This window comes from Trypanosoma cruzi, genomic scaffold, assembly GCF_000209065.1.
Source record: "Trypanosoma cruzi strain CL Brener 1047053516745 genomic scaffold, whole genome shotgun sequence".
Classification (NCBI taxonomy): Eukaryota; Euglenozoa; class Kinetoplastea; order Trypanosomatida; family Trypanosomatidae; genus Trypanosoma; species Trypanosoma cruzi.
The window spans coordinates 21918-32863 of NW_001849294.1; the positions used below are offsets into that span (position 1 = coordinate 21918).

The 10946-nt window shown below is 47.0% G+C and overlaps 4 protein-coding genes across 4 annotated transcripts, besides 25 other annotated features; all 4 read left to right on the plus strand.

Moving 5' to 3' along the window:
* Positions 1–10946: a sequence feature (heterozygous, non-Esmeraldo-like haplotype).
* Positions 199–272: a microsatellite.
* On the plus strand, positions 247–1962 carry Tc00.1047053506807.10 (delta tubulin, putative; the record flags this gene model as incomplete). The annotated part of the gene is made up of 1 exon (XM_801494.1): positions 247–1962. One exon carries the CDS (start codon positions 247–249, stop codon positions 1960–1962), a length of 1716 nt encoding a protein of 571 aa, XP_806587.1.
* Positions 315–341: a microsatellite.
* On the plus strand, positions 2321–3124 carry Tc00.1047053506807.20 (hypothetical protein, conserved; the record flags this gene model as incomplete). Its single annotated transcript, XM_801495.1, has 1 exon — positions 2321–3124. One exon carries the CDS (start codon positions 2321–2323, stop codon positions 3122–3124), a length of 804 nt encoding a protein of 267 aa, XP_806588.1.
* Positions 3184–3210: a microsatellite.
* Positions 3302–3326: a microsatellite.
* Positions 3373–3419: a microsatellite.
* Positions 3420–3443: a microsatellite.
* Positions 3444–3553: a microsatellite.
* Positions 3554–3599: a sequence feature (GA-rich).
* Positions 3734–3758: a microsatellite.
* Positions 3974–4054: a sequence feature (T-rich).
* Positions 4404–4450: a microsatellite.
* Positions 4615–4662: a microsatellite.
* Positions 4697–4721: a microsatellite.
* Positions 4845–4875: a sequence feature (AT_rich).
* Positions 4899–5081: a sequence feature (T-rich).
* Positions 5170–5200: a microsatellite.
* Positions 5315–5348: a microsatellite.
* Positions 5578–5598: a sequence feature (AT_rich).
* Positions 5631–5797: a sequence feature (T-rich).
* Positions 5891–5926: a sequence feature (T-rich).
* Positions 5947–6017: a sequence feature (CT-rich).
* Positions 6146–7123, plus strand: Tc00.1047053506807.30 (hypothetical protein, conserved; the record flags this gene model as incomplete). Its single annotated transcript, XM_801496.1, has 1 exon — positions 6146–7123. One exon carries the CDS (start codon positions 6146–6148, stop codon positions 7121–7123), a length of 978 nt encoding a protein of 325 aa, XP_806589.1.
* Positions 6173–6196: a sequence feature (GC_rich).
* Positions 7155–7175: a sequence feature (AT_rich).
* Positions 7298–7321: a microsatellite.
* On the plus strand, positions 7338–10946 carry Tc00.1047053506807.39 (hypothetical protein, conserved; the record flags this gene model as incomplete). Its single annotated transcript, XM_801497.1, has 1 exon — positions 7338–10946. A coding segment is annotated over one exon (3609 nt), but the record flags the coding sequence as incomplete, so codon positions are not given.

Consider the following 10946-nt stretch of genomic DNA (forward strand, 5'->3'; position numbering starts at 1 on the left):
TGTTTTGTGTGTGACCTGCTTTTCTCTATCCCACATGCATGATGTATACAAATGCATACACATGTGTGTATGTATTCGTGAGGATGCCTTTAGCTACCACTTATTTACTATCAATATACACGTGTAATCACATGTTATTTGCATACATGCGAATACATCTCTGTATGTGTAACTCTATGTTTATGTTCCTTCTTCCAAGTATCCATGTATGTATTTAAGTAGATATATATATATATATATGTATGTATGTATGTATGTGAGTGTGCGTGTATTTCCTTTGTTTTTTTTTGTTTTCACCCTCTTTCACATCCCACTTTCTTTTTTTTTTTTCTTTTTTTTTTACATTTTATTTTGAAGTTCTGTCGTTTGTTCCCCTTTTCACTACAAGGCAATACGAGGGGAAGTTTGTCACAACACGGGCCGAAGTACACGTGCGTCTCTCGTTTACGCTTGCGTGCATACACTCCGCTGGGATTGGGGGAATTGAGAATGGCGTGTGTGCATGTACTCGTCGGGCAGTGTGGAAACCAACTTGGAACCCAATTTCTAGACAATCTCGTTGCTGAGGCATACACGAGCGATGAGGATGATGGGTTTGCCGCGCAAGTGTCCTCTCTTCACTTCCGACCATCTCCAGTGTTGCGTGGTAGAGAGTTTAGTCACGGTGCCACAATGCCTCCGTTACCGCGTTGTGTGATGATTGACATGGAGCCCAAAGTGATTGAGGGGATCCTCAAAAACACCAAAAATGGAGGAGCATACCGGCCGCATGTGCGACAGTGCATTACTCGCGATGAAGGGAGCGCCAATAATTGGGCCTGCGGTTACTTCCAACAGGGCAGCAGCAGGAAAGAAGAGATTCTCGACTCACTTCGCCGCGAGAGCGAGTCATCGGGAACCGTGGGCACATTTCATGTTGTGCACAGCATTGCCGGTGGGACAGGATCTGGGGTTGGTTGTTTGGTCGCAGAGGCCATACGGGAGGAGTTTCCCTGTGCGTTGCTTTTGCATTCTGTTGTTTGGCCCTTTTCTACAGGTGAGGTGGTGACGCAGTGGTATAACTGCGTCATGGCAATGAGTGCCCTCAGAGACACCGCCGACGCCGTTTTCATGGCGCACAACGATGACTTTGGTGATGCCGCCTTTGCAAATAAAAAAGTCCTCAGTGGTGTTTTCCGTGGCGAGGTCTCGTTTGCACGTATAAATGACGAAATAAGTCGTCTGCTGGTGGACATGCATCTCCCGCAGAATATATACCGCGTGACACGACGCCCAACGACAGCATCGACAGCAACAAGTAGTATGAATCGCAATCGCTTTATGCGTCCACAAGCGCTACAAGAGGCCGAAGAAGTTTGTTCTCACACCTCTATTGCGGGAATGCTGCGACGCGGCAGGGTAGCGGATCTCGTAGAGTCTGTCGCTCTCGATCCAGCACTGAAGTTCTTCTCCGGTGTCTCTCTCCCCAATGATGCGGCTATTCCCTCCAGAGGAGGAGGAGGAGGCGAAAACGGCGACGGCGTTGGGGTGAATGACAATTCAGTATCGTGGGGGAGTGTTATGCGCCATGCGGCTCGAAAATCCGCGGAACTCTTTCCGCCATTTGCCGGCCGCTGCGCCGGTGGTGTGCTGCAGCAGCGACCGTTTATTTGGAGCCTGCGTGGTTCTGCTGCCTGTAGCGAAGGGCTTACTGCGCTGCAAGAAGTGACTTCTTCCTCTTCTTATGCCGGTATCGCTCTTTTACATGAGAAACGTTATCGTGGATACGCGGCACACGTGTCGCTTTTTGGCCCCACCTTCAAAATTGGGGTGCGATTGTCAAAAGCGCTGGAGCGAACCGAGCAGCTGTTGTCTGTCCGGGCCTTTACTCATCATTTTAGCCGCTACGGTGTTGGGGTGGATGATGTGCGGGATGCTGTCGTGCGGCTGTGGGACACTGCGACAATATACACATCCACATAGGACCCGGGAGGAGAGGATGACAGGAGCGGCAGGAACCGTGCAAATACTGAAGAGGAGCCGTATATGATGAAGCAAAGCGAGTGAAAAAATGAAGGATGGGAGGAGGGAGGGATGAACGTCGGAATTGACGCCGCTGAAAAAAAAAAAAAGAAGAGAAATTGGAAAGAAGACGGCTGTTTACCGCACATGAATGCATTTTTTTTTTTTTTTCTTTCCCTTCTTTTGGGTTTTTGTTTGCCCTGTTTTGTGTCTTTACATCAGCGACGAAATCAGTTAGCCAACAGCAAAGAATAAGACCCACCGAAGAGGGAAGAAATAAGTTAAAACCAAAAGATAAAAATTAAAAGGGCAGGCAGTGATGTCGATGGTAAGCGCTGCAGTCTCCCGGAGGTGCATTCAGCACAACCCGTACAACACGCAGGTGCTTGATGTCCGGACTGATGGCATCAGTGTGGCTGCCATTGAATTCTTTAAAAGCGCCTCAAAGATGGAGGAAAGCACTTTATCCCCATCTCAAAAGAGTCTTGAAATGATGGATGTAAATGAGCGCATGACGTGCACAGAAGGTGGGGGTGGGATATCGGACAATGGCACAGATGAGGTCAGCCGCACGATATCGTTATCACAAACACCAGCAATTGCTTTTGCGATGCAACCCACGCCTGTTTTACCTCTCGTCCGGTACGCCTCTGTGAACTTTCGGTTTGGCAGCGCTTGGTTCGTCGCACCTTTCCGCACTGCTGTTGGTGAGATGGTGGTTGTGGAGTACCCGCACAATAAAAGCCTGCATATGGGTCTTGTCAGTTGCATCTCCACGCGGGTCCCTTCCACCTTTTCCGCCATGGCGAATTCGGACGGTGTCATCAGTAAGGATGATATCCAGCAGTGTCCGAGACTTTTGCGCCACGCCCGTGACATTGACAAGCAAACAAAGATGGAGCTGCGCTCGCATGATTTTGCTTCGCTGGAAAATGCCCAGGCGCTCGCGTTGGAAATGGGAACGCCTGTGACATTTTTAGATGCGGAATGGCTGCTTGACCTGACGGCTGTGACTTTTCTTGTAAATGTCTGGGGCGACATGTCGCTTGTGGACCGCCTCGCCGATGAGTTGGCGGCGTTTGAGGGGTCAGAGGTTGTCTTCACCTACCCAGCAGTGAACTGAGGATTAAAGCAAAGAGTAGGGCAAAAATATATACGGAGAGAAAACTAAAACTACATGAGAAAAAAAGAAAAAGAAAAAAAAAAAAATGGAATTGAGAGAGAAATTTACTAGAAATACCAGAGGAGATGAGAGAGAAATAGAGAATAAGAGACATGTGAAGAAGAAGATGAAGAAGATATAATAATAACAATAATAATAATAACGGAAACCACGGGAATTCACCTTCCTTCACAGAAATACACACAGAAGTATATGTAACTGTGTACCAACATGCATTCATACATACATTGGTACAATATATATATATATATTTATATATTTGTGTATGCATGTGTGTATTTCTGTGAAGGAAGCGGGGTTATCTATATCTAGGCATGTATGTACATGTGTGTTTTTCTTTTTCTTTATATATATATTTATATATATATGAGAAGAGGAAGAAGATGGGGAAAAAAAAAAAAAAAAAGAAGAAGAAACGAACAAATAAATAAATAAACAACAACAACAACAACAGGGAGGGCACAAGAGAGAGAGGAGAGGAAGGGATGTTTGGTGATCTCAATTCTCATCAAATTCCACCAATTGCGCTCTCCCTTCTTTTCCCCTCCCTTTTTTTTTTCTTTTTTTTTTTTTTCTCCTCTTCTCCTTTTCCTCCTCTCTTCCCATTTGAAAGCGGGCATAGTCAAAATTACTGCATTTTACATGTAAATTGTGAGGAATCCGCTGCTGCGTGAAGAAGAATGAAAATGTACAGAAGAAGACTCACCGTCGCTAAAGACGTAAAATAAATTACATTCACCCATCAATCGTTTTTTCTCTGTGCGCTTGTTTCTTTGCTTTCTAAAAGGATTTTTCTTTTTTTTTTTTTTGTTCTGTTTTGTTTTGACTTTGGTTTCGTTTCTCATTTTCTTTTCTTTTTTTTTTTTTTTTGGTTTCCTTCCGTCTGTGGTGCTCGCTTTCTTTTGATTTTGATTTTGTTGGTTTGTTTTTGGTCACGTATGAACTGCGACCAGGCAGCGGGACGGAGGGGATTAGAGAAGGAGAGTCATTGGACCAACACGCACTTGTGACTGTGTGACTGTGTGACTGTGTGACAGTGTGACAGTGTGACTGTGTGACTGTGTGACAGTGTGACAGTGTGACTGTGTGACAGTGTGACTGTGTGACAGTGTGACTGTGTGACAGTGTGACAGTGTGACTGTGTGACAGTGTGACTGTGTGACAGTGTGACTGTGTGACAGTGTGACAGTGTGACTGTGTGACAGTGTGACAGTGTGACTGTGTGACTGTGTGACTGTGTGACTGTGTGTGTGTGTGTGTGTGTGTTATTATAAATTGCATGTGGGGACGTGTGCATGCGTAATGATGGGCTTTTAGATGCATGCATCGTTTTTTGTATATATATATACAGTTATATATGTGACTTTCCTTTCAGCCAGCCCTCACCCCTTCACTTCTCTTCTTTTTCCTCATGATTTTTCTCATCCCCCTTTTTTTCTTTTCTTTTCTTTGTTTTTGTACTTTTTTTTCTTCTTCTTGTGAAGGGGATTAATTTAACGACCCAATCATTCACCCTCCCCCTCTCTCTCTCCCTCTCTTTGTGTGTGTGCGCCTGTCCATTGTCTTTGTGGGTGGATGGACGACTTGAATCAACCTTTGAGACGGAAAAGAAAGACAAAAGGGAAACAAAACAAAATAAAACCAAAAGGGAAAAACTCTGTTTTTTTTTTTATTTTATATAAAAATTTTTAGATAACTCTGCGTGCTTTTTTGCTTTTTTTTTTTTTTTCTTCTCTTTGCTTCTTCATCATTTGTTTGTTTGTTTGTTTGTTTATTTAATTTGTTTTAAATTATTATTATTATTTTTTTTTTCTCTCTCTCTCTCTCTCTCTATTTGTATCTCTTTTTCTTTTCCTTCTTCTTTTAATTCTTTTTTTTCTTTTTTTTTTTTTTTTTTAAATGCATGCATGCATGATGAAGAAAGGCGCATACACATGCATTTGTGTGTCTGCGTGCGCATGGGGGTAGATGAGTGTCTCTTCATCTTTTTTTTTTGTTTTTGTTTTTGTTTTTGTTCTGTTTGTTTGGTCTCTTTATATGTACATGTCCGTGTGCGTGGTTGTGAAGGTTTCTGTGGGCTAGATGAAGAAGGGGGCGATACGGATAATTCGTTATGTATCTGAAGGCGTGTTTTTTTTTTTTTTGTTTTTTTTTTTCTGTTTTTGAGGTTAGAAGGGGGAAGGGGGGAAATTGCGGAATGCGTCATTGTTGGGGGGAGGGAGGCGGGAGTGCTCATGGGTTGCGGCGGAGAATAGGAAAAACCGATCCCATGTGCCGTGTGGATACACACACAAACACACACGCATATATTTTGGGGAAAGATCGTGCGGCGATGGAAGATGGTTGAAATTTTGCATTTGTGTGCCTATCGGTGTGTCTGTGTGTGTCTCCAGTAAAAAAAAAAAAAAAAAAATGTTTTGTTTTCTTTCCGTGTGTTGTTTCCCACTTTTTTTTTTGTCTTGTTTTTGGTTGTTGTTGTTTTTTTTTTTCATTTTTGGTTGATTTATGAATTTATTTTCCTTTTGGTTTGAGGTATCATTTTTTTTTTTTTTTGCCTTTTTTTGCTTTCCTCTCGTCCGGTCTCGGTGTCGGTTGTTTTTTTTTTTTTTTTTTGGTGTTGTTGTTTGGGAGGAGAGGAGGGGATCTGAACCGAGGAATTGTGGGGGGTGGGGAAAGGAGGGATGTGGAGGTTGTGTTCTTGCGGCGTTTACTCTTTTTTTTTTTTTTTTTCTTCTCTTCTTTAGAGATATACAATAATTTTGTCTCTCTCTCTCTCTCTGTGTTTGTGTGTTGCTTTTGCTTTTGTTTGTCGTCTCTCTCTCTCTCTCTTCCTGCTCGTTTGCATGCATTCATTATTCCTGTCTTGTTTCTTCTCGTATCTGGTCTGCCGCACGTTTTGGGGAGAAGTGTGAAACAAAAAGAGAAAAGGACGGCGGAGCGCGGGAGAGTCGTGGCGGTGTTATGTTACGCGCCTGTCGCCGGTTTTGTGCGGCGGGGGCGGCGGCGGCCCCCACATCGGCCGACATCGCTGCCGCCTTCCGTGTGTTGGGACTTGACGCCGGCAACCCGCAGCACGCCACCAGCGAGCGGGTGCGGGCGCAGTATTTGCACCTCGCGAGGCTGCATCACCCCGATTTGAGTAGTGGCGACGACCAAAAAATGAAAGTTGTCAACACGGCGTACGAGATGCTGCAGAGAAGCGGTGTGCTTAATGCGCCCCTCAGCAAGAGGAGGTCCGAGCAGAGTGCGGAGGAGAAGCGTGAGGGTGGCGGCACGGGGGAGACGCGGTTTGCGGCCAAGGCGAAGCTGCGGCGGCGTCGCGTGCCGGATGACTTTGCGGATGGCGACACGTGGAGCATGAAGTCCACGCTGGAGTGGGAGACGTGGATGAACTCCACGTTTGGCCTCAACAGCGTGAGTGACGAGGAGCTGCGGAATCCCGCAAACCACCCGTTTAGTCACAGCAAGTTCTTCACCTTCGAGGACGACACCGCCATTTATCGCATGCTGCGTGGCGGAGCGACGGTCCGACAGGTCGCCCGGACCCTCGGGAAGTCCCCCACATTTGTGGAGCGGCGGCTTCATAATGCGCAGTTCAAGCAGCGCATTCAGTACGTCCTACGACATGAGCGACGACTCCGTCAGCAGCCGCAGCAGGGGGCGCATTCAGGCGGAAAGACGAAGACGACGGCAGCAGCAGCAACCGCAGGCGGCGATGGGCGGCGAAAGAAGGAATGGGAGCCGACCATTCCAAACTTCGATTCTCCCACCTTCTTTGAAGAGATGAGTTTGGAAGAAAAGGGGATTCATGCAGGATTGTTGCGGGAAGAGGAGCGGCAACAGCACGTGCCACTTTCATGGACGCGAGTCGCATCAAAAGTAGGACAGTCATACGCAAACTACGCACGATTTGCAGGAAAACCAAGGAGCAAACCATAAGAATTGATTCAGCGTTGGGGTGTTCCATGCCATTTTTATTTTATTTTTTTTTGGTGTGTGTGTCTCTGGTGATAGAGTTGCTATGGGAGTGTCCGCGTTTATTTTTGCTTTCACTGTGCCCTTTGCGCATGTGTACATGGGGTAGAATGCTTGCCTCCTTCTCTCTTTATTCATTATATATATATATATATGTATATAATTATAGGTGAGTGCGATGAAAAAAATGGATGACGATTGGGCTCTGAGAGAAGCACTTTTGTTATGTGTAGAGGGAAGTCAGCAGTCTTCTCCGATACGTCATGCTACAAATGGTTTTTGCCGCTGGGGTGTTCAAAAAACGACACACAAATTTCCCGCGGCCGCTTACGGAGAGACGGATTGCAAAAGTATTTGTTGTACCGTGACGAAGGTGGAAGGGATCCTACGTTGCACTTTGGAGACTTTTGTGGCATTTATCAGCACGCCGAAAAACGCACAATACCACGATGATGGTGTGGTATCGAATGATGTAATTAATGAAAAGGGTGATGCCGTGCTGGTACGCACCGTGTACCGTCATCGTCCTCCGGTGGAGGTCATTACACGGCATGCATCCAAGATGTACCACATCCCAGAAGCGGTAGGTACCAATGAGGCCTTACAGCGTTTTTGTGCCCATGCTGTGGGTATTTCTCATGATAAAAAGATATCTGAAAATAATAATGTCAATTCAAACAATGGGACGTCTCTCTCATTGTCCTCGAAGGTGTACGTGTATGCCATTCACAGCGTCCAAGATGAGGGGAGCGTACACGTATCTTCTAATAATATACGGGGGTGGGTATATCTCTCCGCCTTCATCGCCTATGAGATGCCTGGGCCGTGTGTGCACCTGACTTTTGTCAATGCCCCAAACAAACACGTTGCCGCAGTCATGGAAAGTTGCGAGAAGAAGATCCCACGGATACGAAGCTTCTGTGAAATGCTACAAGAGATGATGTCACGGGGGAAACTAGCGCTTATGCAGAGAAAACGGAGCGGGGTGAAGGCTTTCGGGGGCGTTGGGTCGCCGGAGCAAAGAAATCCCTTGGGTCTCGTCCAAAACGAGCCATTTGTTTTTGGTCCTCCCACAACGGCGCAACTCCGCGTGCTTTGCCCTCTTCTTAAGTTGCATGCTGGGAAAATGTGGCGGTACCGAGGACGGCAGGAAGGATGCGACGTGGAAGAATGTGACGCAAATTTGTTTATTGCAGCACCACCTTTTCTAAAGGCATACCGTATTTCCACATTTATTGCGTGTTCACTGGCTAATTTTTTCTCTTTTGTTGGAGATCCTTTGCAGACACATCGTTATGACCCCTTCTTAGAGAGCTCAATGAAGATTAGTACTCAGCCTGAGGGAGAGGTGTTCTATTTGCGATATAAGCGACTTGCCACGTACAGCTCTTTACGTGATTACTGTGTTCTCGTTAACTCAATACTTTTGCAACCGGATATGGAACGGGGAAGTACAAAATTGTTGTCGGCGTTCAATTATACAGCAATGGTGTATATAGAGAACGCTATTCATTGCAATTACCGCCCCCATTGTGAGGGATATGAGAGAGAGATTGTTTATGCCTTTGGGTACATTGCCACAAGTAACGCGGGGGATAATTGCGTGCAGGTGCATCATATCGTGTGTGTGGACTCAAAAGACAAGTCGAATCAACGACTGGAGTTGGCGATGATTCAAGAGCACATTACCCGAATGGCGTGGGTGCGTCAAATCTGTGAGGACACACAGTCTACATCAATCGGTATGCGGCCGTCCCAGGCACCACACATGTATGGGGAAGAGAGGACGGAGAATCCAAATCATGACGATGAGGAAGAAGCAGCAAGTTTTGTTGAGGTTGAAACATTAGAAGATGTCACTTCGTGTGTTTTTACCCAAGATAGTGCTGACTGTATGAGCCACCCGACTTCTTTGAATGGGTCAGTGGAGGAGCTTGAAGGGATATTTGACAGAGACTCGAGTGGAGCGGGAACTTCATTTCAATCTGCATCTCCTGTGAGACATCCGCAGGTGTCTGACGCGGAGACACACAAATCCCATCTGACACCTGCCATCACCACCGATTGGAATTCTTTGGTGACTCCAACGGAAGAGGTGGAGAAACAGGACGGATGGAGGACGACACCGCATGCGCAGACGGAATTGTCACCAAGCAAGGAGTACTTTGTTTTTCAAGACGGTTCAAAACAAAGATTATCACCACCGCAACGTGATTTTCTTCAAGTAGAGATTGTATCTTATCGAAACTTCCTGACATGGAGCATGGCGAAAAATCGCGTTATCTTTTTTATTTTTCGCACGTCGGCGAAGTCTGCACAAACGGCACGGGTGACTTTTAAAGAAAATTCTTTATTTCAGCATGAGCGTCTGCTCTTTGAGGGGCCGCAGGGGGACGCGATGACACTGATAGTTGTCGTGCGAACGTCTTCTGGGCGGATGAAACGCCTCGGGAAGGCTGTCATGTCTCTACGAAACATACGGGAGTCGGAGCCTCAAACACGGTGGGTGGCATTGGTGAGAAATTCTGGAAAAAGCGATGCCTGCGTTTGTGGGGAAGTGTGTCTCACCCTGCGCGGTGGTGGATTGAATGCCCAGGCGTCCGCCACGCCGTTTTCAGAAGAAGCGGAGGAATCATTACGAAAACGTATTCGTCATGTATTAATGACATTTGGACGGCGGCATCTTCATCGACTTGAGTGGATTGTCGGTTACTGCTGCGACAAGTCCCCCAGTGAAGTCGACCTTTTATTGGCGCGCTACAAAAAAAGGGAACATCGCGACATGGTTGTCCTCACTGTGTTTGATGTACAGGGACTGATAACTGAAAAAGGGGTTCCGTTTCTCAACGGGCCGGCATGTCAGGTGTGGGTGGAGGCGAACAGCGTGCGGCATTGCTCGCGGACCGTGCCGTTACAACAGGTGGCCGTATTCAAGGAATCGTTCCAGCTTCTGGTCGGTGTGGCGGAAGCCATTCGTCTCACGGTGGCTGTCGGGGGGTTCATTGTGGGGAAAGTACTCATCTCTGCCAGCCCAGAAAGATTTGGGGGTGTGCGCACGCATACACTCTTTCGTGCGGCTGGTACGAAGAAGGCGATGCCGAGTGGCGTCGTCACCATTGCGCTTTCTGGCGATATGAATCAGCATTCTTCTCACCGGGACGGTGGGGGCGGTTCTTTTGATCCGTTAGGGGAGGCCGCCCGCACAGCTTGCCTCCGTTTGGTTCTTTGGAAATACGCTCGTCATGTTATCCACAGGCTCGATGTGATCAGTTCATCGCTGTGCGATGTGGATCATTACATAAAGACCCTTGGCCCGTGTCCACCACGGTGTGATGTTCGAGTCTCAGTGAAGCGGTGGGAGCCGTCAGTCCCCATGTGGGACAGTCCCGCGGCCGCCGCTTCTATGGGCGCATCCGAGACTGAAGACAAAGACGGAAATGAAGAAGGGAGACATTCGGCGTCTTATCGCAACATTTTCAAACGCCAGACGGTGTACGCCGTGATTCATGCGGGATTACATTATTACAAAAGCAGCACTGTGCGTGTTGGCGAGGATGAAACGGCCTATTTTAATGATCCCGTCACATTCCACGATCTTCTTCCCGAGCGAGACGAGGTTCTTGTGTCCATCGTTGGCAAGGGGATTTCTGGAACAGAGACGACCGATTTGGGCACAACTGTTTTCACGCTCCGCACATTGGTAAGGAAACAAACCATGTCGTTTACTGTACCACTGGTGCGTCGTGCTGGTAGTGATGATGCATATTTTAAAGGGTGCGTGCAGGTG